A 26,317-nucleotide genomic window follows, 5' to 3' on the forward strand; every position below is an offset into this window, starting at 1 on the left:
TTGTTCACCTGTCATGTCTCCTGTATCAATTGCTACTTCTTGCCATGCCCCTCCACCCTACTATGTGTCACTAGTTGGGTCCACCAGAATGTGCGCGCCACGAGGGCAGGGATCATTGTCTGTCTTGTTCTCTGCTGTATCCTCAGGGCCTAGTACAGCGTCAGGCAAACACTAGGCTAACACTAAGTAGTTGTTAAGTGAAAAGATCTTTGTCTATTGGGAGATAATTCTCCAGGGGTGTCTCTTGTTTCCACAAGTCTTGTGGGCAGAGGCACTGATGGCTTTTTGTTCAGACTATCTTTTTGAGGATGTTTGCATAGCAAACAGCTTTGGAAGAGAGAGAGAGTGTCTCCCCCAGTAGAGGGCAAGTTTGTTGTTGTCTAGTATAACAATGAGAATGTCTCCCTTCCAGAGCAACGGTTGGGCAGGTTTGCTTGCAGCTATTATAAAAGGTTGAGATTTCCTAAACTTGCAGTTCCTCAGTATGTGCACTATCACCAGCCCATCCCTATGTCCCTCCCATGGGGCTTGAGGTTAAGGGAAACTGATCTGAATGTGAAGCTCATGCTGCCTGCTGTGCCATGAGTAACAAAGTCCTTCGTCTCTGGCCCAAGAGTCTCATGTCTTCTGCCAGGATCCATGAAACTGTGGCAGGCTAACTTGTTAGATTGCAAGGGTAAAATCTCAGAACCTTCAGAGTTTGTGACAATGGTCCTCTCATCTTTCAGTAGGGCAATTGGGACAGCCTCCACCTCCCATCCCTCCCAACGCCTGTCTCAACACTGAGGTCCCCTTAGTGTCTGCTAGAGCAGAGGTAATTTATTCCAGATTCTCCAAACAGCCCTCCAAGGCCCTGGAGGATGGCTCCTACCTCTCATCTAACTTCACCTCCTTTCACCCCACCCCTGCTCCAGCTCAGGCAATCATCTCCCCTGCACACCTTCTCTACTCTCTTGCATTTTAGCCCTTGTCATGTTGTCCCCTCCACAAGGGGCATCCTTCCCCACTTCTGTCTGAAGTCCTGTCCACCCTTTGAAGCCAGGATCCTGTCTCTCTTCTTCCATAAGGCCTGCCCAGAGTCAGAGTTTCCCTCTCCCTTCACTGTCCCCCACTTTACTCATCTTGTAGGCTTCTTCAGTCCTTATGCCTTGTATTATGGCTACTTGGGTCAACCCCACTCTGCCTCTCCCAGAGGTTCCATAGCCTCATCTCTGATCTTCTCAACCCCTGCAGTCCCTGACATACAGTAGGAGCTCAATAGATGAGTGATGTATTGAAGAGTTGAATTGCATAGGGAATAGTCTTGCAGGATAGTAGGATGGAAGGACAGTGGAGTGGAAAGGGCATTCCAAGTGAGGAGAACAGAGTGAACAAAGTCATGGAGGTGGAAGTGGCCAGGGCAGGGGGAATAAACACTTCGGGTGGGATTGAGTTCACGAAGGAGCGCCGAAAGAGATGGGCCTGAAAAGGTGAAGGAAGTGAGGACCAGGGCTTAGGAGGCCTTTGGACATTGGGACCCCTTTTCTCTCTGAGGGCAGAAGCTCTGGTGATGCTGCTCCAGAGTCTGGGTTCCTTGTCCAGGAGCCCCAAGAGGCTGTTCCGGGGGGCAGCCCCTCACACTCCCCCTGCCCACCTCCTCCGCCTGCGTCGGCCATCAGAGCCTCGATCACGGCCCCAGAGCCTCGCATTGACGCGGGCCCGCGCGTGAGTCAAGCCTGCGTCACGGCGCCCCGCCGCCAGGGTGGCCTTTCCGAAAGCGAGGGAACAGTGCGCGCTGCGCTCCGCCCAGCTCCGTTCCGCTCTGCAGAGCCGGTGCAGCCAGGGCGCAGGGAGGGCGGCACTCGGCTCCGGTGGCCGCAGCCCCCATGCGCTCCCTCCGCCTCTCGGGAACTGGGTCCCAGGGCCGCTCCCCCGAGGCCTGAGCGCGCGACAGGCGGGAGACGGGCCAGGACCGGTGGCGAGGGAGGGAGCGAGGAGCGAGCAGAGTCGCGTGCGCGGGCGCGCGACTCCGGGTCCCTTCCCAGTCCCGGCCGGGGCCCGTCGCTGCCACACTCGGGCTGCCCGTGGGAAGGTGCGCCCGCGACCCGTCGGGGACCGCAGCTGCTCGGCTTAAGGGCAGGGGCCAAGTCTGCGGGACGAACCACGCGGGACAGGTGAGTCGCCCGCCGCGCCCAGCCTGGCTTTACTGGGCCAGCCGCTGCAACTTTAGCTATTTCGGCCCCGCCCCAGCCAGGGAGGCCTAAGGACCGAGGTGCGAGGTGGCGCTGCCCGGGTCTCCGCCCGGCCCTGCGCGGGCCCAAGGCTCTTTCTGGCGCTCCAGCCTCTGTTGCCTGGCGACGGAGCCCTGGGGCTGGAGCTCCTCCGGCGCATCGGGGCTGCCTAACACAGCGCGCACGGGTTGGGCACTGGGCTCCAGTTTCCGGGGCTGAGGAGGGCCCGAGAACTCCGGAGGCAATCGGGCAGAGCTGCAGAGACAAGCGCCCGCGGAGGACCGGGGAGGAGGCCCAGACGATTTCGCCTCCTGGAGCTGCGCGTCCAGGGCGCAGTTACCGCGGGAGGCTCCTGAGCGGGTGGAGACCCCAGCCTCAGCCGCTCGACTTCAGGCCCGTGACCTTGACAGTAACATTGGCAGAATCAGAGCCCTCACGCCCGAGATGAATATTTAATTTCCCGTCCTGGGGCTGGTCCTTGCTGAATTCGGAGCTAGCGGGGAGCCCATGCTCCCTGAGGGAAGCGCATCTGTGAATGGAATGGCGGAAACGGGGGACGTGCGCGGGGTGCAGGTCTGGAGGGGAGAGAGGCCTCTGCCACATTTATTCCTGTGTGCACCGCGCTCTCCAGCGATGCTCGCGATGCTCCAGGATGGCCGCTCCTCCAGGGGCGCGGCCGCCTTGGAAGGAAGCGTGCTGTTTCCTTTTCAAGCCCAAGCAGCCCTGTCAGGGCTCCAAGTGTTCAGAAATCCGGAGGCCACTCACCTTACAGGACCTAGTTGCTGTCAAGTGGGGTTTAAACAAGAAATAATTTGATCTCATTCCTCTTTCCTTCTTTGAGAACTATTTTAAAGGACTTTATGGATTAGGAAATTTCTAACCAGAGCTACCTTTGTGGCAACTCAGTTGTGAACAGGAGGCAGGTGGGGCTGCATTGGAGGGATAGGGGAGTGGTGTAGGAAAGGAAGATTCTTTTGAGGGTGCTGCCCTTGTTACAGGAACTTCCAGGAATTAAGAAAATCCTATAATGGCTCCAAAAAACATTCCACCAAAACTTAGAGCCTAACTGTTAGGCTATGCCGGACACACTGATTGATATCTGGAGAACAAGATCCGAGTGTGTTGAGGTTAATGGTGGGAGCATCTTGTGTCTCACGCTGTGCTTACATTATCCCATGGTCCAGTGAGTGGACCTATCACCTGGGCAGTAAGGGCTTTGAGGTCACACCTGGTTGTCTTTGGCCCTGGCCCATCCATGGGGACCATCAGAGGCTCCAGCTTTCTGCTGGCCTTTTCTCTAATGGAGCAGCTGTAGCTAAGTAGGTGGTTTCAGCAAGTCCCTGCAGCTCAGCCTGAGGGTGACTCAGTGCAGGAGGCAGATCGTGCCCACAGCTCCGATTGGAGTGAGTTTGTTTGGCCTGAGTCACATGCAGAGTTGTGTGTTAGCTGTTTATGAGTTGAATGGAGATCTTTACTGGGACTTGTGCGCAGAAATGGCCCAAGTGCCCAGTGTTTGGGGGCCACTGACAAGAGGTGGGCAAGTCCTCAGAGTGAGCTAAGCAGAGCTCAGGCTGCCTGGCTCCTGGGCAAGGGTCCTAGAGCTCTGAGCCCACAGGGAAGTGGGCAGGGCCAGGATGAGGGGGAATGGGTTGGAGGAGAGGCTCTGGGGGAGGCTCTGTGATTGTGGTCAGAATTGAGCCCAGTGCTCTGCCATGTGCCAGCTCAGGGTGACCTTGGGCAAGTCACTTTACCTCTGGAGCCTTGGTTTCCTCAGTTGTGAAACAGGGATGCCTGTGGTACCTTTTCTGAAGGCTTATTTTGAGCCCAGCACTGGACAGGTTGAAGATGCTCATTAAAGGTTAGTTCCCCGCCCCTTTCCTCATGGGCCTTAACTAGAGGTGACTCTTTCTCACTCTGTCCTTGTTCCTTGATGCGGGATGGGGGTGGGGGTTGGAGACAAATCAAAGTGGCAGGGCTTCCCATGTGGTTGGAAGGACCTATAACTCAGCTTCAAACTGACCTATTTCCAACTCTCAGGTTGAAATAGGGGAATGAGAAAGCCTGAGTCAGAACAGGAGATGAGGGTGGGTGGGCAGGGCTGTGCGTGGTTGCTGGGTGCCCTCTGCTGCCTGCAATAGCTCCAGGCGAGACTCCAGCACAGACCTTGATTCCTTAAGATTGCTCCTGAGCATGGCCTGCACCTGCTGGGTGGACTTCAGGGGTCCCTGCCCTTTGGTCCAGTCTTGCCGTCCCCCTCCCCACCTGTCCTTTCCATAATGGAGCTGGGAGCTGCAAGAGAACTGTCCAGGAGAGGCGGGGCTGGCTTTTCCTGGAGAGGAGATGAGTGTGTGTCCTGCATTTCCTGAAGGATCCTGGACGCCTTGCTCCCTCTGTCCATAACGTGTCTAGACTAAGATGTGTGTGCCTCAAGAGAGGAGCAAATAAGGGGATCCCCAGTGCAGCAAGAAGGAGGCTATGCTGACCCAGGGGACTCCAGTCTGCTACTGGAAATGTGTGTGTGCATGTGTGTATGCATGTGTGTGTGTGTGTGTGTGTGTGGTACTTGCACCCCAGAATCAATGCTCCCCTCATTGCATCTGGGAGCAAATCCTAAGGATGATAAAGACAGAGATGAGAGGATTCCTGAGGAGCAGGTTCCTTCTGCCTGTGCATCTTCCCTTCCCTCATGCTCCTTTTCTGGCCAGGTTTGCTGAAGCAGGACAATTCATCATTAATCCCTTTAAAGCTGCTAAGATAAGCAGCAGAATAGTTTAAAGGGAAAATGGATTTGGGCTTTTTTCCTAGAACCAAGTCTGAGTTATCACTTGCTCCCAGGCTGGACTGCAAGAAGTCCTCCCAGCCAAACACCTGGAGAACCAGGATGGGGAAAAACCCTGTTAGCCCTGCAAAGTCCTTTTGCATCAACCTGCCCCGACTGGTGTCCCAGGCTTCCAGAGGTCAGAGGCACGGTACCACAGGTCGCTCTGTGTCAGCGCACTGTCCCGAACCCAGGTGGGACAGCGACCTGCATGGAGGTGCCTACTTTGCCTGTTCTTAGGAGGGGCAAGTGCAGTTCTGGATTCTGGCAGCTGGCGCCATACTTGGCACACAGTGATAATATCCAGGTTTTTATTGAGGCTTCTGCGCTGTGCTAAATGCTTTATTCATACACCATCTGATTTAATCTTAGCTACAATCCCAGGAGACAGAGATTGCTCTCTGCAATTTACAGATGTGGGACTTGAGGTTCAGAGAGGTTAAGTGATTTGCTCAGGTCACACAAGTAGTCAGTGGCAACCTGATAATTTGAACTCAGGTCTGTCTGATTCCAAGCTCTTGTGCTTAACCTCTATGTGATATGGATCCGTAATAACTTAATAAATGTTTGCTGACAACCTAGGCATTTACCCAGTTGAGACCGTCTAAACCTGTGGGTCCAGTTCTTTCAGCTAGCGCCCTGAGAAAGGGGGAAAGGAGCCTCCGCACATGGGAAATTGGTAGAGAATGAAGATACCTAAACTTCCAAGGTTTGGGGAATATGGTATGTGGTGCCAGGTGGGCTGGAATCCAGAAGAAGATCCCAGGCTCAGTCTTTATGTCCTGTCCATCTTTCTCTTCCTGACCTCTACCACCCCTGACCTCATTCTCTTCAAGTTTGTCCAGGTCAGGGGTTGGTGCTGGGAGCAGCGAGGAAAGAGGCAGACCAGATTGGATGTTGTCCTGGGGATTTCTGCATCTGCAAAATCAAGGACAGCCAGTCGCTGGTGGGAGCTCTGGTGTGTCAGGTTTCTCTGCTGGAGAGTGTGCGCCAAGGACCTGCAGCAGTTCTGACGAGGCCCCAGACCCCGGAGCAAAACTGCTAGCACTCCACGTTATTGACAGCAGCTGCTTGCTTCCTGGTCTTGTTCCATGGAGGGCCCACTCTCCTCACCCTTAGGGCTCTGCCACTTGTGTCGTCGGCTGTTCTGGGAAACTTGGCATCTGATTCCTCCTGCTTCCCCGTCTTTTCTGTCTCTGAGAAATCACCATCCCTAGAGGAATAGGCCCATAGTGTCCTAGCCTGCCTGGTATCTCCAAACCACCTTTGATCATGGTGGGGACGTTCCTGTAAGTGAGGGTGCATTAATGTTCCTCCACCTCCAGCAGACAAAGAGGTCTTCCCAGAAACCCTTGCTCCATAGGCAGCCATTTTGTGGAGACATAGTCCTTTGATACTTCCCCCCCACCATGAGTAATTTTTAAAATTGAAACATTGTTCATCTCTGGACAAATCCAGTTATTTAAAAAAATATAATTAGATATTCACTGTGTATAGAAAACTCACATGTGAGACTAAGCTCAGACGCAAGATGGATTACTGTCCTAAATTATTCTCATGTTCAGAACCAGGTATATTTTGTTAGAGAATAATTCTGGGTCAGGCGAGTCCTGGGCAGCCTGAGTCCCCCACTTGGGAGTTGAGACTTCAAGCCCTGTTTGCTCTGTGGCCTCTTGTGGAGTGAGGGTGGGGCAAGTGTGGGGCTGGAGGAAATAATGCCCCAGCTCCCAGGCCCTGAGCTCATGTCATCTGCTGCAGTTGTCCTACTGAGCTGCCACTCTGTCTTCCAGAGACTACCCACAGATCATTGGAAGATAACAAATTGCCCTTCCCTGTATTCCATCATTTCTAATTACTGGTTTAATTAGAATTTCTGCTGGATTCTGTGTACCACTAATTTGCCACCTATTATTTCACTTTCAAATAGAATTCATTAGTCCACACCCCAAATTCCTGCTGGTTGCATTTTCTCTTTAATTATAAGACTCCTGGGCTCCTGTGGTTTTAAATCCCACTCCAGGTTAGGAGAGCTGTTTCGTAAAGCTCCCTTTCAAGAGGTGTGAACAGTCACTTGGAGGAGTGGCTCCAGCAGGTGCCGCCAAGTGAGTATTCAGTGAGGACATGGACCTCCTCTTCCCTGGGGGGATCTAAAGGAAGGAGAGGGGAGGCTCCTGTGCTGGGCAACCAGGCACTGATTCCCAGAATGGCCTGGTGGGTGCTGTCCATGGTCCTGGCACACCTCTGAGACAACCTGCTTGCTAATAATGGGGAACACCTTTAGAACAGCTGAGAGGAATCTCCTTGACTCATTCCCCAAATTGCATTATGTCATTGGCTTTGGGAAAGGACCTGGCCAAATGAAGAAGCTCCTAACCTCAGGGAGAAATTGTGGTAGATGGGCTTGGCTCACTGTTGACTTGCTGAGTGAGATTCGGATATATCGGATGTACCATGCAGCATGGTACATTGGAGAACTTCCTAACCAGTGCCACAGATGGGTAGCCTGTGGCCCAGAAATAAAGGTGCCTCCATTCCTTGGAGTAGCCTGCAGTGCCCAGGGTGGCGGGGCCTCCTCCTTTTCCCCCAGTGTACCATGTCAGTATTCTTTTCTCTGTGTGTCATGACATGCAAAAGATTGGGAAGCACCAGCATATTGGGGGGAATATAGATTGCAGAGTTTGGGAGACCACAGTTTGAGTCACCCTCCTCCCCTTCATGGCTGGGTAATCTTGTGCATAATAGCTATCTTCTTTTAGAAGTAAAGTGAGAATTACGTTTCATCTCGAGTTGTTGGGGGGATAAATAACATATGTAAGCACAGTAGGTCTTCAGGCGTGTTTGCCCCCTTCACTGTGGTCTCGGTTGCCCCGTGACTTGTTCCTGACGGGAGTGCTTTCCTACCTCTCCCTCCACAAAGCTGCACGGAAGGCTGCTGAGGGGGGAGGCCCAGACCCTCTGGCTCTCAGGGAAGAGACAGCATGTTGGGACTGTAATTAAGGGTTTCTGATCACTATTCCTTCAAGTGCTCTTCAGCAGTCTGGTGGGTAACTCAGGTAATTGGACACCCTTGAGTCCCTCTTTCTGTCTCCGAGACAAGACAAAATAGTGGCTTTAAGAAAATCCAGGTCAGAGGATTTGGGCAGATGCAGTGAGGACCCATCTGTCACCACCGGGGCCTCTCGTGAATGAAGAAAGAAGGGAGTGAGGCCTTCACTTGTCACTCCTGGACTTTTTATTTTCACATCTGAGTTTTTAAAAAGTACTTCCTTTTCCAAATTGGGACAGTCTCATGGACCTTCGGCCTGTCTGGGGCCTGGTGGGCCCTTCAGTAGCCTAGGCTCCTCTGTTTCCTTCGCTCTTTAAAACCTGACCCTCATCCACTGCCTGGCCCAGGTCACCGTCATCTCTTATCTACCCTCCTGATCCCTTTTAAAACAGTCGGGTCACATCACTCCCCTGCGTCCTGTAGCGTCCCCACCTCACTCCATCCCTTCATACCCTATATGTTTATTTTATATCTTTATGTATACTATAGATGTAGTATATGCCTATATACACACTATTAATTACATATTTGTCTGATTTTTATTTGTCCCTCTGCACTAGAATATAAATCTCACAGGGCAGGATGTTGTTTTCTCTGTTCCCTGCTGGACTAGAACAGGGCCTGTGCATACCTACTGTGCAGTAAATATTTGTTGGAGGAAGTAAAGGAAAGGAAAGAGGGAGAGAAGGAGGGAAACATATAGATAGGAATTTTTAAAATCCCATATTTCAGCAGTATCTCTACTTTGCAGGATTCTCTGGGCTCCGTTCTCCTTCCAGCCCAAGAGGGAAGTGGAAGTCAGTTGGGGCTCTGAGCACCTGTGTCCCCTGCCAGCCCCTCGTGTCCTCAGGCACCAGCGTGCTTGTTCCACACCTGTTCCAGGGCATTGTGGGACAGTGGGTGGCTGTGCCTCTCTTCCTGTTTGAGGCCATTTGCCCCATGTTCTCACGTGAAGGGGCTGGATTATGGCATGCCGCCTGCCTGTTATCTCATTTTATCCTCATGATAACTTCATGAGGTCAGAACCTTCATCCCCATCTTTTCAGGTCCAGGAGCTGACACCAAGAGAGGTTGTGTACTTTCCCAAAGACTCATAGCTAATAAGTGGCAGCAAGACTCAAATCCAGGTTTCCCTGGGTCCGAAACCCATGATCTTTCTGCAATAGTGTTGTGGTTGAGAGTCAGGTTCTGGAGTCAGACTGCGTTGGTGTGGACCCAGGGCCTCCACTGTGTGACTGTGTGCTTTATTTCATCAGTTCCAAGATGCATATTTTTGCACACTGTCACATCTTAAAATCGGGACATGACATGCAGTCAGCAGTGACTCAGAGTGGCTGTTGGTCTGGTGGCAGTGGTGACCTACTTGGGTGAAAACCTTCCATTGACCCTTTCTGGTAAGTTCAAGAAAGTGCCAGCATCAAAGGGTCTTAAGTTCCATGAATATAGGTAATTCATTGCTCTCAGCCTCTACTTCTTCATTTGTAAAATGGGAACAACAGTGGTAGCAACCTCATACAGTTACTGGCAGGGTTAAAGGAGACAATGGCTGCTCAGCACAGCGGCTGTTATGGAGTCAGCCCTCCAGAAGTAGTGCCTATGTGCTCTTGTCATTGTTATTGTTACTGCACCCCACTCTGCCTTCAGAAGTCCCCTCAGCACCTACATTCTGGTACAAGAGAGAATACATCTGCGGGGCAGCCGTCGTGCTGCTCTTGCTTATACACTCACTGGGCATGCATTTCCCCACCTCCCATGAAATGGTAAAGCTGAACCAGAAGAGTTTGTTTGCACTGGCCCCGCCCACATTTCCCAGTGCCAGTTCCTCCCCCTCTGGACCATCTGCCCCTTTTCCTGCTTCCCTTCCTCCTTGACTAAGAAAACAAAATACCGACTGCAGAGAGCACGCTTGTCAAAGGGAGCTGAGACCGGCTGCAGACGATCCTGCCGGCTCCTTTGCCTGTTTGTTGTTTGGAATGGTCCACCAGCACATGGAACGCTCTGTGCTGACACTGTGCCCATCCAATATTTATTTCTCTGACATGAGGATGGATCCTGTCTGCAAAGTGGAGAAGGTGAGGCACAAATAGTGGCTGCTTTATAGGAGGCAAGAAGTCAGTGAACGATGGCCAGGCTTCTTCGTTTACCTTAGCTTTACACTGCCACTTGGGCATCCTGGGCATCAGATGTTCTTGGGATAAGAATATCGCATCAGAAAATGGGAAAAAATTGAAGCTGAGAAATTACATCAGACTCTAGAAAATTTGGGGAGTTCAAAATGCATCAGTTCATTGATTCAGTCACTCACTTCATTCATATCATATTTATTGAGCATGTGTAAGATACCAGGATTTGGCCTTGCAGAAGCAAAGATGGTGTCAACTGAGATACAGATGCGAGATCAAAACACAAACCCAGCAAATCTGTGAAATGGAGTCAGAAATTACTGTTCTGTTTATTTGACTTCTCAATAAGCTTTTCTTCCTCTTTCTCCTTCTATCCATGTGGTAACCAGATGCAGTGGTAGGTGAGCACGTTTCCTTATCTTACAGATGAATAAGGAATGGAAAGCTGCCTGTAAGTCCTGGGGTCCTTGCACATGTGCTGCAGGGCTGCTCTCAATTGGAGCCCCCTGGCTGGGGCGTGCAGACTTCTCGTAGGTTTCAACGTCCCTCTGGTCAGAGCTGTTAGCTTTTCGCTCCTGCCGCTTTGTTGCACAGGTGAAGGCAGTGGTTGAGATTTCAACATAGGAAGAGGTTGTTCTTGGAGGGTGGGAAGCCAAGGACCCTGGAACCTCTGTAAGTACCACGTTTGTCCTGTGTGTGCCAGGCACTGGGTGGGCCAGGGGCAGTGGAGAGTGGACACCAAGCTGCATGCATCTTGGCTCCTGCCCTCCGGGAGCTTTGTGTTTAGAAAAGGAATCAGACACATAAACAACTAGCTATGGTAGAAAGTCAAATGGTAACAGTGTAAAATAGTATTTACATGAGTGTTCTGAGAAGGGGAGAGAAAGGGACATTAATTCTCACTTAGAGAATTGCAGAAGATGTCATAGAGGTGAGAGGGTAGGCCTTGAGCTGGACCTTCAAAGACTGGAAGCTTCAGTTGGCAGAGGATGGGGAGGGATTTATGCAGAGGGAATGGGGGGGTGGGCCGAGGGAAGACGAAGAGGCCGAGGCTGGGAGATGGAGGGGGCCCAGTGGAGGGGCTGCAAATACCTCGGCAAGGGCTGTGGCCTCTCTGGAGTAGGCAGTGGGGAGTGGGACAACCTGGTATTTCAAGAAGCGGCCTCTGAAGCCTAGAGGAGAAGGGAGTTGGGAGCCTGCTGCAGGTGTCTAACAGAGAGAAGGCCTGAACTCGAGCACGAGGGGTGGGAAAGAGGACAGAGCTGAACACACTGGCAGGACTTTGTGACGTCTGGATGGAGAGTGAAGGAGGGAGAGGTTGAGTGGTGCTGGGGTCCCCACCTGTGTGTCCTGGGCGAGAAGACCCAAGGAGAGCAGCCAGCAAGTCAAGGCGAAGGCCTGTCAGGAGCAGATCACCCCAGGTGACTGCCAGAGGATTCAATAAAACAATTAAAAATAATTTGGAGGACAATTTATATCTCTGATAACAGTTTGACCTGTTTTGGGCTCAGTGGAAGCCCAGAGGCTCTGAGGTAATTAGGAGAACAGTTTGGGCCACAGCCACTTGTCACATGGAAATCAGGAAGCTGTCAAGTTCTCTGAGAGAAAGGCCCGCGTCCTTGCTTCCTTCTCACCACCTGTGAGGATGGCCCGGGGAGCTGGGCATCCTCTCGCCGCTCTCCTCTTCATGAAGGCTCTTCACAGCTTCTCGGTTGTAGAGGTTTACATTTAAGAATGTGCAGCAGGCAAAAGCAACAAAAGCAAAAATAAACAAGTGGGACCACGTCAAAGTAAAAAGCTTCTGCACAGCAAAGGAAACCATCAACAGAATGAAAAGGCAACCCACTGAATGGGAGAAAATATATCTGATAAGAGGCTGATATCAAAAATGTATAAAAAACTCATACAACTCAATAGCAAAAAAACCCCAATCAGATTAAAAAATGGGCAGAAGATCTGAATAGACATTTTTCCAAAGAGGACATACAGATGGCCAACTGGTACGTGAAAAGGTGCTCAACATCACGAGTTGTCAGGGAAATGCAAATCAAAACCACAATGAGATATCACCTCACACCGGTTAGAACGGCCATTACCAAAAAGACAAGAAATAACAAGTGCTAGAGAGGATGTGGACAATTGTGCACTGATGGTGGGAATGTAAATTGGTGCAGCTACTGTGGAAAACAGTATGGAGGTTCTTCAAAAAATTACAAATAGATCTACCATATGATCCAGCAATTCCACTTGTGGGTATTTAGCCAAAGAAAATGAAAACACTAGTTCAAAAAGATATATGCACCTCCATGTTCATTGCAGCGTTATTTACAATAGCTAAGACATGGAAACAACCTAATGGTTGTTATCAATGATGGATAAATGGCTAAAGAAGATGTGGTATATATCTACAGTGGAATATTATTCAGCCATAAAGAAGAATGAAATCTTGCCATTTGCAACAACAGGGATGGACCTCGAGGGCATTATGCTAAGTGAAATAGACAGAGAAAGACAAATATGATCTGGTCTCTCTTATATGTAGAATCTGAAAAACAAAAAACCCGTAGAGCTCGTAGAGACAGAACAGATTGGTGGTTGCAAGAGGCAAGGAGGTGGGGAGTGGGAGAAATGGGTGAACTGTTTGTTTGTTTAGTTTAAATAAATTGAATAAAAATTAAGGAAAAAAAAAGAATGCACAGCACTCTTTCCAGAACCACTAGGCCCAAGGGTAGCAAAGCTAGGCACGCCCGGAGGAGCTCCGTGAAGCAGGGTGCTGTGGGGTCTGAGGTCACCTTGGCTGCCTGCTTTCCCAAAGATGGTGGCTTCTCCACTCAGCTCCCCTGGCGGTCTGACTTGGAGAAGAAGTGATTCTCTTGAGTTTGTCCCTTGAGTTACCTGGTACAACCTTCCCGAGCAAAAGACACCCCGACCCCAGGAGGCGGGTGCTCAGAGGGCCGACTTCAGTGTTGCAGAAGGCTCCCCCGGCTCTCTGCTGTGGGGTGGAGGGGCTCCTGGTGTGGCCCTGGTGGCGAGTGAGCAGCCATCCCCCACCTCTTGAGGTAACTGCTGAGTGTTGTGCTGGGAAAGTTGTTGTGGGACCATCAGCCCTCTGGCAGGAGATATTTTTACCTGTCTGTCTCCTCGTCGCACTATTTTTTCTCTTTTTAAGAAGATTCACAGTTCACTCGCTCAGTCCTCTTCTCTCACATGTGCTATTCTGAGCTGAAGCTGCATCCGTTGCTAAGTGACAGATCTGGCACCGAGGGCTTTCTCGGCACTCGAGCCCCTCTGCACTGTGCCTTAAGTAATTAAGGCATTCCTTTCGGAGGTACCATCGAACTTGATCATCTGACGTGCTGCTCATGAAAGCACTTTACAACCCACCGCAGCTACTACAGGGGGATAATTCGGGTACAGCTGGGCTGGCTGCCAAAGCATCCCCACGGCACCCTAGCAAGCTGTCCACTGATGGTGGGTGGCGTGACAGCCAGGCTGCAGAACCTGCAGCATCTAGTGCCTGGGGCAGGTCATGCCTTGCTTACACTTGCATGCAGGAGGGGTACTCCCTGGATATATGCAGAGCTGAAAGGGGCCTCACACATCATCCAAACCAACCCATTTTACACACAGGGAAACCAAGGCCCGGAGAGGTCAGGGCCGTGTGCGGTTTGCGTGGTTGGTTGGTGGTTGGTCAGGACCAGCGCCCAGCCGGCCTCCTGACGCCTGGATCATGGCTGGCTCCATGGCCGCAAAGGCAGGGGCAGAGAGGAATCCGCCCCTCCTGGGTCCTTCTCTGATCCTGACGCTGTCCCAGGCAATGCTTTGGGGTCATTGGCTGGGTGCACGTTGGATTCCCATGCCCTGGTCTAAAGCTGACCTTTCACCAGCCCAGAGAGCTCCCTCCAGGCTTCAGGGAGCTGGGGGCTGTAGGGAGGGAGGGCTGATCCAAGGTGCTGCTGCCACCTCCCCTTTAGAAACATGGAGGGAGCACAGGAGTGGGGAGACCTGGGTGTGGACAGCCTGTGATATGAGCCACGCGCTGTCCGGCCCTGGGCCACAGCTGCCCAGCTGACTTCCCGGGCTGGGCGTGAATCAAATGAGGTCACACGAATGGCGACATTTGTGAGCACTTGCTGGGAGCCGGCACCCTTCTGAGACCTGGACAAACTGTCTTCCCCACGACATTGTGAGGTGGGCCCTGCTGCCGTTCTCCTTCAACAGCTGAGGATTTGAACCTGGGCAGTCTGGCTTCTGAGCGGAATTACCACCCCATATTGTGTCAGTAGACTATAAAAAATGTTTCTAGGGGCCGGCCCAGTGGCGGCGTAGCAGTTAAGTGCGCGCACTCCGCTTTGTTGGCCCGGGGTTGGCAGGTTTGAATCCCGGGTGCAGCCCTATGCACCGCTTGTCAAGCCATGCTGTGGCAGCGTCCCATATAAAGTAGAGGAAGATGGGCACGGATGTTAGCCCAGAGCCAATCTTCCTCAGCAAAAAAGAGTATTGGCAACAGATGTTAGCTCAGGGCTAATCTTCCTCATGGAAAAAAAAAATGTTTCTGAATGGTTTCAAACTGTTACAATTACGAGCTACAGTTTGATTAATAATATTGCTAGACTTTAAGATGAAGCCATGTTTTTGTTAGGAATAATATTGCTGATCTTTGGACTCACAACCTGGCGCTGTATACATAGCCTTTACCTGCGTCCCTTTGACACGGGGGGACGTGAGTGGCGCTGGACTTCGTAGGATGCTGCCCCAGCAGCCTCAGGGTGGTGCCAATTCTTACTAACAGAAACGGACATTTCTGAGATGGGCTTGTTGCAGAATGCTTCCCTCCACCCCCACCCACTCCCGCCACAAACTCACTTTGGCTTTTCCTGAGGAGAAATAGGGCATTTATGTGACCAGATATAAATAGGGGAACTTTCATATTTTTAAATGAACAAAGGTGGGCAGTGTAAGGCTTCCAGGCGGCAGCTGCTACCATTTGGGTTCTTCCGGGTGCCAGGCCCCGTGCTGGGCGCTCCGTGTGCGTCTGTTTGTTGATTCTCTCGGCAGCCCTCCCTGGGAGGGGAACTGTCATCAAATAGAACCTCTTTACCCACGAGGGGACTGACACGTGTGTGATGAAAGTGAAGCGGCTGCCCACCTCGCGCAGAGCACCAGCCCAAGTCCGTACAGTCGGCCGTGGCAGTGGACGGCAGGGGCTTTGAAGTCAGGCGGGCCTGCATTTGAGAGCTCCCGTTTCGTTCATCCATTCAGTCACTCATTCACTCACTCACTTGACGTACATTTCCAGAGTGCCTCTGCTCAGATGTCCCCTCCTCAGGGATGCCTTTCTGGACCATAAAATAGCAGCTCTCCAGCTTGCACTGCCCTCCCCCCCGCCATTATTCCTCTTTATGGCATGTATCACCACTGGCCATTGTATATGTTTCTTTCTTTAGTATCTTGCCTTTCCACAAGAAAGATAAACTCTACAAGAGGAAACTCTGTGCTTATTTTGTTTGCTGCTGTATCCCTCGCACCTAGGACAGAGCCTGGTACAGAAAAGGGACTCAGTAAATATATGTCAAATGAGTGAGTGAATGAATGAGTGAATGAATGAATGAAAGGGAGCTCTCAAACCCAGGCCCATCTGACCTCAAAGCCCCTGCCCCCCACTGCCACAGCAGACTATCTTCCTCCTGTGTCCCACCCCCTGCTGAGTCTGACCCAGTGGTTTTGGGCAATTCACTTCCTCTCTCTGGACCCCAGTTTCCTCATATATAAAATAAGAATGTTGCTAGGGTCCCTCAAGCTTTAATATTCTAAGTGTCAGACTCTGTTGTCACCTGAGCATATTCACTGGGCACAGAGGGTTCCAGTCATGACTGCAGCCCAGCCCAGTGCCTCAGCTTGCAAGTTTGCACCAGCACTTTGCATCCTGCAAACCTGATGGCCCAGGAGGCCCCTGGGCCCCCATCCTGCAATGCAGGATGCTCGTGCACGAGAGTGACGTCTTAGGAAAAAGGAGGCAGCTCAGACTGAGTGATGCCCGTGGTTTCCATGATGCTGCTGTGGGTATCCTCCGGCTTTACCAGAAAGTGCTAATTGTCCTTGAGTCCTCCTAGTTTAAAATGATGCTGCTTTCCCTCCCAGCCCTTTCTCATGTTGGTGACCGGAGCTGCCACTCACTAGGCTATTTTTGGGGAAGCATGTTCTGTGATTGGTCAGCATCAACAGAAATTCTGCATTCTTGCAGGCCTGCCCCTTGGTTTTCTCCAGTTGTGACGTGACGAGCAGTAAATCATACCTAATGCATTGCAGATTGTTCTGATCAAATTCCGCTGCAGGCAGAGTACCTGGACAGAGGCTCTGAGCTGAGGCAGCCTGGAGATTGCAGTCTCCAGAGGGACCCTGATTCTTCTCCCCAGCCCTAGTTTTTAATAAAAACTCTTGTTGGAAGCTGTAGGGGAGTTGGAGTAGCTACCCAAGCAGCCATTGCATGTGCCTTAGGTTTTCTCCATTTGAGTGCCCTGGGGACAGGGACCTGCTGACTGGGGGTGGGTGGGGACTTATCCTGGCAGCCCAGACAAGAACACAGCCTCCCTGTTGCACAACTCCTAGGGTACCACTCGCTTGTATAGCATGTGCAGTGCAGCAGTCCGGGGGAGGCTGAGGGCAGAAGGGTCCACAGACACACAATCCCACCTTGGGGCACCTTCCAGGACACAAGGGGATGTTCAGCTGACTTCGGTGAAGTGGAATCCCAACAGAAAGCTGTGCTTTTTGTAGGGAATTCTGGGGTCTTTTAGGGAGGCTGGCTCTGTCCTAGTCACTCCAAAGCCCAAGATCCTGACTGTTCCTGGCATGGAAGGGAACAGTCACTAAAGACTCACTGTCCCCCTCGGATGAGGAGGGCAGGGGGGTGTAACCCCCTGATGTGGTCCAAGGCCTGGGGAGGGCTGGCTAACCCCACAGAGCAGCATGGACAGTCATCCCCATCTGCCAGGCTTCCCAGCTTCATTACGTGGTTAACAGGATCCGGCTGGCCAGGTCCCCTCCAAGGTCAGGTCTTTGCTGGAATCAGCCAGGAAGTCTGGGTCAAGCCCAGCAGGAGGGCGAGCCACGCACACTTCTGCTACGCAGCGACCTTGCCCTTGCCATTCAGGTGGCACATACCAGAAGAACAGACAGGAGCACGGCTTCCAGAGGCAGCTCCTTCCCTTAGTAAAGTAATTACAGAGCCGGGTAATTTATACCCCTAGAAAGATGCAGGGCAACTGTAGGCTGGGGTGTGTGTGTGTTTAGTTTTAAATCCTCCAACCTGCCCTCAATGAGGAAGTGCTTTGAAACATAGCAGAATGTTGGGATCCTTCAAAGGACGCATTTCCTCAGTGCTTTTCTTTCTTTAAGGGAAAGCATGTGAGACAGATGAGGAATGGCAGGAGCAGGAGGGTTTTGCCTCCCCCGCCTGCGTTGTGCAGACATTATCTGCTGTAAAACTGTCACTGAAGGATGGAGAGTGGCTCTTGGCTGTGGTGGCCCTCAGATAATGTCAGTGCTGAGCAATGACCCAGGATTTGTTGGCACTGAGCAAACACCGCCAGGGCTCTGGTGCTAGAATTCTTAGCCGAGCCTGGTCGGCGCTCCTGCCCGGGGAATGAAGGGCCCTCAGGGGCTGGTGTCCAGGGACTCCACGGTGAGAGCTCTAGCCTTCCCCCCCCCCCCCAGACACTAATGTCCCTTTGAATCACCTGGGTATCCTGTAAAACTACTGAGAAAGATTCAGTAGGTCTGGAGGGGGCCTGAGATTCTAACAAGCTCCATGATGCCACTGGCCCATGAACTGCATTTGGAATAGAAAGACCCCAGAGACACTGGCTTCCCTGGGTCCCACCAGGGGGTTTTGGCTAAATAGAACACAAGAGGGTTAGGAATGGCCACAGCCTGTGCTACCCTGAGAGCGGAAGGCTGTGGGACCTCCAGATGCTCTTGAATGGTCTAGGATCTGCAATTACAGAAGGGAGCAGTGTTGTCGTGGACGACCCTTTTTGGTTTGGTGTCTGGTGTTGCCTCTTCTGCCCCATCAGGTTTACCTTTCTGATGATGCTCAGGTAGAGCCTGTGGGAAAACTGAGTCTGCAGACCTCCTCAGTGGGCTTCCCCTGATGGGGAGGGAGGCAAGCTCAATACTCCAGCCACTCACCAGCCTCTGAGTGTGTGACAGGGAGTTGATTTGGGTTGTGTCCGCTTGGGCTCCCTACCTCTCTGGGGTGGCCAGATAATCCTCTCATGCTCACCTGATTTCACAGGTCCCTGGATGAGAAGGAGCTGACAACAGCCCAGTCCCACCTTCTCTGTGTGCTGGGGAGCAGGGCTGCGTGGCCCAGGTGGCATCAATGCCGAAGAACAGCAAGGTGACCCAGCGTGAGCACAGCAATGAGCATGTCACGGAGTCAGTGGCCGACCTGCTGGCCCTCGAGGAACCCGTGGACTACAAGCAGAGCATCCTGAATGTGGCTGGCGAGGCAGGCGGCAAGCAGAAGGTGGTGGAGGAGGAGCTGGATGCGGAGGACCGGCCAGCCTGGAACAGCAAGCTGCAGTACATCCTGGCCCAGATCGGCTTCTCCGTGGGCCTCGGCAACATCTGGAGGTTCCCCTACCTGTGCCAGAAAAACGGAGGAGGTAAGAGCCCGCCCTGCTTGCCCTGGGGGTGCCCTGCAAATGGGCTGGGCTGAGGGGCAAAAGGAACACCCCTTTGCCTGGGCAGAATTGGAACATTTGTAGGTAGAGCTTAGGCTTCCAGACTAAGACTCCCCAGGAATAGCTAAGAGCTAACGGCTCTCAGAGGCTGTCTGGCGTGGTGGTAAGAACGTGGGCTCTGGGCCCGGATGGCCTGGGTTCCAGTCCCAGCCCAACAGACAGCGCTCTGTGCAAGTTGCTTAGTCTCTCTGTGCCTCTCTGTTCCTCATCTGTAAAATGGGAATAATAGTAGTTCTTGCCTCATGGGATTGTTAGGATGATTGAAAGAGCTTTACATGTAGAACGCTTAACACTGTCTCTTACCCATAGTAAAGAACAACTGTTGGCCATTACTATTAAATGCTTACTAGGTGCCAGGCACTGTTGTCAGCGCTTACTGGAGATTAGGCTGAAATACACGAAGGTGCTGATATCTGAGCGTCTTGGAACAACCGAAACACAGATTTCATATGGTTCAACCATCGAGTGCCCCCAGCAACCCTCTGTGAGGAAGGAGTTATCATCATCCTCATTTTAGAGACTGCAAAACCGAAGCACAGAGAGGTTAGATAACTTGCTCAAAGTCTCACAGCCAGTTTTTAAGTCACAATTCAAACATGGACAGCCCGGCCCCAGAGCCTGAGCACTTCATCACCACACCTGCTGCCTGCCTCACCCCGTCCCCTGAGTTTGAGCCCCCTAGAGGATCTTGTCCTGGTATCAGACCCCTTCTCACCACTTCTAGCCCCCAGGATGGGGAGATAATGCCAGGCCTTATCCCCCCGGCACCTCCAAGGCAGGCTGGAATGTTCCAAAGACAGCTTGCTATGAAAGCAGGAGAAAACTAATTGAAAATAAAGAAAAATCCAATGGGCTGAAAACAAGGACGTTTACAAGCTCAGACCTCTGGTCCTGGGAAAGTGACCTGAGCCAGCAGAGAGCTTCTGTGCCCCTGAGTCCCCGTGCCCTGGGGTTGCCACGCTCCAACCTGATGGGTGGCCGCAGCTCTGCAGGCATTTTAACCCAGCTCCTTCCCTCCCTGCTCCGGGGACTCTCTCCACCTAGCCTCTCCCAGAGATGCAGCGCATTTCAGGGACGCTCCCTCCTCTCCAGGACACACTCTCCCTGGTCCAGAAGGCAGAGCCTGGCTGGAGGCTTCTCCTCCTTTCCAGTTTCTACTGGAGGGCAGGGAGTAAGAATGCCCACCTGAGCCCATGTAATTGAGTCAGGCCAGAGGCTTCCATCTTTCTGCGACAGCACAGTCTATTCCCTGCATGCTCTCCTTGCTTTGAAAGATTTTTTGCCCCCTATAAATAACTGCCGATCAGAGCTTTTGGTCGGTGTGGGATGGCCATGTGCAGGTCACTGCGTTGATATGAGCCCAAAGCAAAGATACAAATATAAGTGTGTGGTTTCCTTATGTGCCGTGAGATGTTGAGAAGAGTTCGGAGCATCCAAAATGACTTTGGAGGACACGTCACATCTGGGGACTCTACCTGGCAACCTCCAACCTTGTCCTTTGTGGCTTCGATGGTGAATCACAGAGTCCCTCTCCCCACCTCACACACCACCCCCCGAGAGCAGTGTTCTTCCAAATCTGCCAGTTCACAGGGTCGCCAGATAATCGCCATGGCACCAGACGTCACACACAACCCCCAGAAGAAAAGTGTTGTTCGTGCTCAGGATTCTGAGCTCCCCATTCTACCTTCCTGCCTTCATTTTTCCATCCTCTCTGATTCCTGGAATCCCTTTTTATCTTTACCTTTAACTCTGTTATATTTACGGGTTTTATAGTAAATCCTCTTAAATGTTTTTTGGAAGAAGGCAAATTATCACAGGAAGGAGACAGCTATTTGGTCTGAGAGTTGAAGCTCTGTGTTTTTGAGCTGTGGGTGTTCCAGTCAAAACTTCGCTTAATTCTGGATGAAAACTCTGGAACTCTGCTTAGCTCCACCAGATGCTGACTGTTTCTTTATTCTGCATCCTCCTAGTTTGCTTATTTTTATGAGAAAGAGGAAAATGTTCAGCAAGTGCTTACTATGAGTAGGTAACTCATTTAATCCTCACAACAGCCCTGGGCAATAGGTATAGAGTTGAAGCATATAAAATGGCCATTTTTTAAAATTAAGGTAACATTGGTTTATGACATTATATAAGTTTCAAGTGTACAACACTAGATTCGACATTTGTATAGACTACAGCGTGCTCACCGCCAAAACTCTAGTTTCCATCCATCACCGTAAAATTGACCCCCTTTAGCAATTTAGCCCTCCCCCAACCCCCCCTCCGCTCTGGTAACCACCAATCTGTCGTCTGCTTCTACAAGTTTGTTTTTATTTTCTTTTGTTTATTCATTTGTTTTGTTTTTTATCTTCCATGTATGAATGAAATACAGTATGTATTTCATATACAGTATGTGTCGTGCTCTGTCTGACTTATTTCGCTTAGCATAGTACCCTCCAGGTCCATCCATGTTGTCACAAATGGCAAGATTTCATCTTTGTTTATGGCTGAGTAGTATTCCATTGTATACATATACCACATCGTCTTTATCCATTCATCCATTGATAGACAGTTAGGTTGTTTCCTTATCTTGGCTACTGTAAATAATGCTGCAATGAACGTAGGGGTGCATATATCTTTTTGAATTAGTGTTTTCATTTTCTTTGGATGAATACCCACAAGTGGAATAGCTGGATCATATGGTAGTTCTATTCTTAATTTTTTGAGGAATCTCCATACTGTTTTCCATAGTGGAATTTTTCCACTATGGAAAAATTTACAGTCCCACCGACAGTGCACAAGGGTTCCCTTTTCTCCACATCCTTGCCAGGACTTGTTATTTCTTGTCTTTTTGATAATAGCCATTTTAACAGGTATGAGGTGATATCTCATTGTGTTTTGATTTGCATTTCCCTAATAATTAGTGATGTTGAACATCTTTTCATGTGCCTGTTGACCATCTGTATGTCTTCTTGGGAAAAATGTCTATTCAGATCCTCTGTGAAATGGCCATTTTTGAAAGTCAAAAATGGTCTAATATCAGCAATTTCATATGGTTCTACCAAGTATTATCCTCTTTATGTAAATGATAAAACAGTGGCACAGAGAGATCAAGTAATTTGCCCAAAGTCACACAGCTAGTAAGTGGCAGAGCCAGGATTCAAGCCCAGGAGGTCTGGCTCCAGGGTCTGGATCTTAACCCCTACCTAGTATGCTTCTCAACAGGCTGAGACCAAGCGTCTTTCAAATCCCAGGAATAACCTTGGGGTTTGCCAGAGATGAGACCCAGAGTGTAGACTGAGACACGGACTATTAGATATCCAGGAGACCTTAGAGATTCTGGAATCCCCCTCCCTATAACCACATCCTGCTAAATTTCCTAACACCCTAAGAGTGCTCCCAACTGTTCAGACTGACAACCTGAGGCTCCTGAAAGCTGCTGAAACATCAAAGGAAATCAGATGTGTCCCCAAGTTGTATTTTCTAGGGTGGAAGGGGGTGCATTTCCAAATGATTTCAACAAGGCTTGATATGAAAAAGTACCTCTGATTAACCAAAAATTCTGCTCACCCAAACCACAGCCCCTGAGCCCTGTGGTTCACTAGGCCTCAGCTTGGTGGGCAGACCTGCAGTCAAGCCAGTGCCCCGGGGCCTGGCTGAGGTGGCTGGGTGAGCGGGTGGCGGGTGGCTGGCGGCTGGTCTTTGCTGCAGGATGGCTCTTTGGACAGCACTTACCTGGAGGCTTTCCCTGGTCTTTGGAGAGAAGAAAGAAGCATCCATAGAGATACCAACCTGCTTCTCTGACACCCTGGAGCCCATCTCCCTGCACACCTTGCCCCACCCGAAGACGTGCAGGCGAAATACAAAGCCAGTGGGGCCATGTCCCTTTCTTTCCTGCAGATCACTTCTCTCCTCTTCCATTTCCCTGAGCCCGAGACCAAGAAACAGAACGAGGTCCTTCAGGGGACACAACCAGGGGTCCTTCAGGCCCTCCCTCCTTTTAGCACCTTGATGAAGCTGCTTGTTGGTGACGAGTTGAATTTACGTGTGCGAGACTGCATGCCTGTGTGTGTTTAATGAACTAGATGCTGTTGTATAAGGCTCAGTGGGTTGCCTCCCCTGGAAGCCTTTCCTGATTAGCTCCCTTGGACCCCGACCCCTCTCTCAGCACATATGTGCTCGGTTGGCCTTGTGTGACGTGTGTGTGTGTGTGTGTGTGTGTGTGTGTGTGTGTGTGTGTACACATGCACTGATACTGCTCTTGTGAATCTGAGGGTCTTGCCAGCTCTCCTGGGACAGCATCTGTGCCTTCTGTTGTCCTGATATGCCCCACTGCACATGGCTGGTACAGAGTGGATAACAACCGTCACCCGGTGCTGGGTCTTGTGTCCAGAAGATGCCCGATCCCCTGGGTTTGTTGGCAGGTTGGGGAGCATGTGGGATGTCATGTTATGGGGGCAGAGCAGTGTGGAGGGGTCTCTTGGAGACTCCCAGCTTGCTAGGTGTGGTCTGGGGGTGCTGGGTGACCATCAGGGCACTAGTGACCGGGGGTGGTCTAACACCATTTGACAGGCAGGCCGGGCTGTGCTGACAGCATGGCTAACGGGACTAGGTAGTTGGCACAGCTTTCAGCAGGGATCACTCGTCTGTGTCCAGACGTGGTTTTAATTCCCCTGCTAAACGCCCTGTCACTTGGAATCGAGATTGTGTCTACGGTGAGGTCCAGGGCAGCGATTTTAATTTATCATCTGGAATCTTTAGTGAGATCCATTCTACCTTTATGATCCTCCCAACTACACTTTCCTGAGCTGCTAATTTTTCTCCCGTTCCTGCCAATTAGCTGTAGATTAATGGCGATGCTGGTCAGACCTTCTCTCCCTGGAGAGCGTCCAAGCTCCGCTTCCCTGGAGCGGCCCAGTCTGCTGCGTCAGCATCTGGCTCAGACGCGGGGAAGGCTGTGCCTGGAGTCTGTGCCTCCCGAGGGAGGGGGTCGAGTGAGCTGGGTCCCACTCCATCTGGGGCTGCTTCTCTGTGGGCGGGAGGGGGTGTGAACAGAGTCCACAAAGCACATCGTGAGGTGAGTGTGTCTGTCTGCCGGTGACTTGACATATGGATTCCTGAGAGGCAACATGGGTCTGTCTGTCTGTCTGTCTCTGAGTCTGTCCTGTGAGTGAGAGGCATTGACGTACATCTGGATCCTCCCTTAGTGTTTTGGGTCAGGGGAGTCAAGGGGAAGAAGGAGGGTCTGGGTGGCCAGTGCATTGTAGATCACGTGTATGAGCCAGACCATTCCTGGAGGAGCACAAGGACTGGTGACAGGTTGAGGGTGATCAGAGATGTGGCCAAGACATGGCTGCCACCCCCCAGATACCCTCTGACATCCTCCCTCTTCCCCAGGTGCCTACCTGGTGCCCTACCTGGTGCTGCTGATCATCATCGGGATCCCCCTCTTCTTCCTGGAGCTGGCCGTGGGCCAGAGGATCCGCCGCGGCAGCATCGGCGTGTGGCACTACGTGTGCCCCCGCCTGGGGGGCATCGGCTTCTCCAGCTGCATAGTGAGTCGGGGGCTGGTGGTGGGCGCTAACCGAGAGGCAGAGGGGCCGCTCTTGGGTAGACCAGAGTCCTGGGTCAGGTCAAGGGCATGGAGGGAGACCCTCAATGTGAGAATTGCTTCCGGCTGGTGTCTCAGGACCACATACTCCCTAAACTGGAAGTTGGCTCCACTGCCTGAAGCAGGAGATAGTATTTGGAACTGTTATGAAGGAGGAAAGACTGGGACACATTCACAAGGGGGTGCCTGGGACATCTTAGCCGGAGTTCTCTGGGGACATGTGAGCCATCCTGGATACCCCTCTCTGCTTACCAGCCTGTCAGCTCCCTGTGAGAGAGGCCCTTCTTCTTTCCTTGGTTAAAAAGTATTTCAGTTGGGCAAGTGGGTGGCCCAGCTCCCTGTGAGAGAGGCCCTTCCTCTTTCCTTGGTTAAAAAGTATTTCAATTGGGCAAGTGGGTGGCCCAGGAAAAGGCAAGCCTGGCAGAGGGTCTCCTTGCCATTTCGCTGCGCACATGAGCAGAGTTGGATGACTCAGACAAGAGTCTGAGGCTGACCCAGGAGGGGTGAGGCTTCAGAACAGTGGGAGACAGGGAGACCCCACTGGCCTAGGTGGGGAACCCCATGAGGGCTCCAGGCTCATCCATGCTGCATGAGGCCTCCCTTAGCGTCTAAGTGAGGAAACAGAGCCTCCCGTAAGGGCAGAGCCCGCAGGTGCCCATGCTCACACCTGGGGTAAAAACTGGAATCTGCTTCTGGAAGGGACTGAGGATTCTATCTGGCCTGGCAGCAGGGCCAGCCCAAACCTGCCTCAGGCAGACACTGGGAGAGGGTCTGTGCAGCTCTTGCTCTAACGCTGGGTGTCACCTCTGCACAGGTGACATGGCCGAATATAGCACACTTTGCTGGCGCTGGCCATGTGTATACGCATGGGTGTGAGGGGGTCCCCCTTGGACTGAAAGCACCCAAGTAAAGGCAGTGGGTGTGTCTCTCCTTCTGTATCTCCATAAGGCGTGCTGTAGGACACCAGGGCTCAAGTGAAGTTGATGGAGCAGGGGGCCCTCAGCTCTCAGTGACCAGCAGTGTCACTGATGCATAATATCGCCAGGCCCCTGGAGCTCAAAGGGACCTATCAGCATCCAGAGTGGATGCTGCAAATCCCTACATGTGAAAGCGTTACTTTCAAAGAAACCCCATGGACCTTCAGTCAGAATCCACGCACTCCTATTTTATTTATTTATTTTTATTTTATTTTATATTTTTTGGGAGGAAGATCAGCCCTGAGCTAACATCTGTGCTAATCCTCCTCTTTTTTTTTGCTGAGGAAGACCGGCTCTGAGCTAACATCTATTGCCAATCCTCCTCCTTTTTCTCCCCAAAGCCCCAGTAGATAGTTGTATGTCATAGCTGCACATCCTTCTAGTTGCTGTATGTGGGACATGGCCTCAGCATGGCCGGGGAAGCAGTGCGTCGGTGCGCGCCCAGGATCCAAACCTGGGCCGCCAGTAGCGGAGCACGTGCACTTAACCGCTAAGCCACGGGGCCGGCCCCACACACTCCTATTTTAAATACAACTCTACCAAGGTTAGTTATCATATTTCCAAGAAATGAAAAGTGACATCTTTCTAGAGACAAGAAATGAGAACTGACATCTTTCTAGAGGCAGGCTGCTGACAGTAACAAAGAGAAAGTAGCATCCTGAGAGAAGGGAGGACTCAGGAAACCAATCAGAAGCATCCATAAAACCTCACAAGGTGCAGCAGTCTGGTGCCGTTTACTATAGAGGCAGAAGCTGTCCAGGCCTCCCCAGTCCCGGAGGGCAGCTCGGGAGCTATGATCCTGA

The 26,317-nt window shown here is 51.6% G+C and overlaps 1 protein-coding gene across 1 annotated transcript in view; it reads left to right on the plus strand.

Annotated features, from left to right (window-relative positions):
* The first annotated feature begins 2,080 nt into the window (after positions 1 to 2,080).
* SLC6A17 (solute carrier family 6 member 17) overlaps positions 2,081 to 26,317 on the plus strand; it is a 48,731-nt gene continuing 24,494 nt past the window's right edge. Inside the window, exons 1-3 of the mRNA XM_058537186.1 lie at positions 2,081 to 2,153; positions 18,494 to 18,866; positions 24,324 to 24,481. Of these exons, the coding sequence (XP_058393169.1) occupies positions 18,581 to 18,866; positions 24,324 to 24,481 (444 nt within the window). The 5' untranslated portion in view covers positions 2,081 to 2,153; positions 18,494 to 18,580. The remainder of the gene's footprint in view (positions 2,154 to 18,493; positions 18,867 to 24,323; positions 24,482 to 26,317) is intronic.

Source organism: Diceros bicornis, chromosome 4, assembly GCF_020826845.1.
Source record: "Diceros bicornis minor isolate mBicDic1 chromosome 4, mDicBic1.mat.cur, whole genome shotgun sequence".
Classification (NCBI taxonomy): Eukaryota; Metazoa; Chordata; class Mammalia; order Perissodactyla; family Rhinocerotidae; genus Diceros; species Diceros bicornis.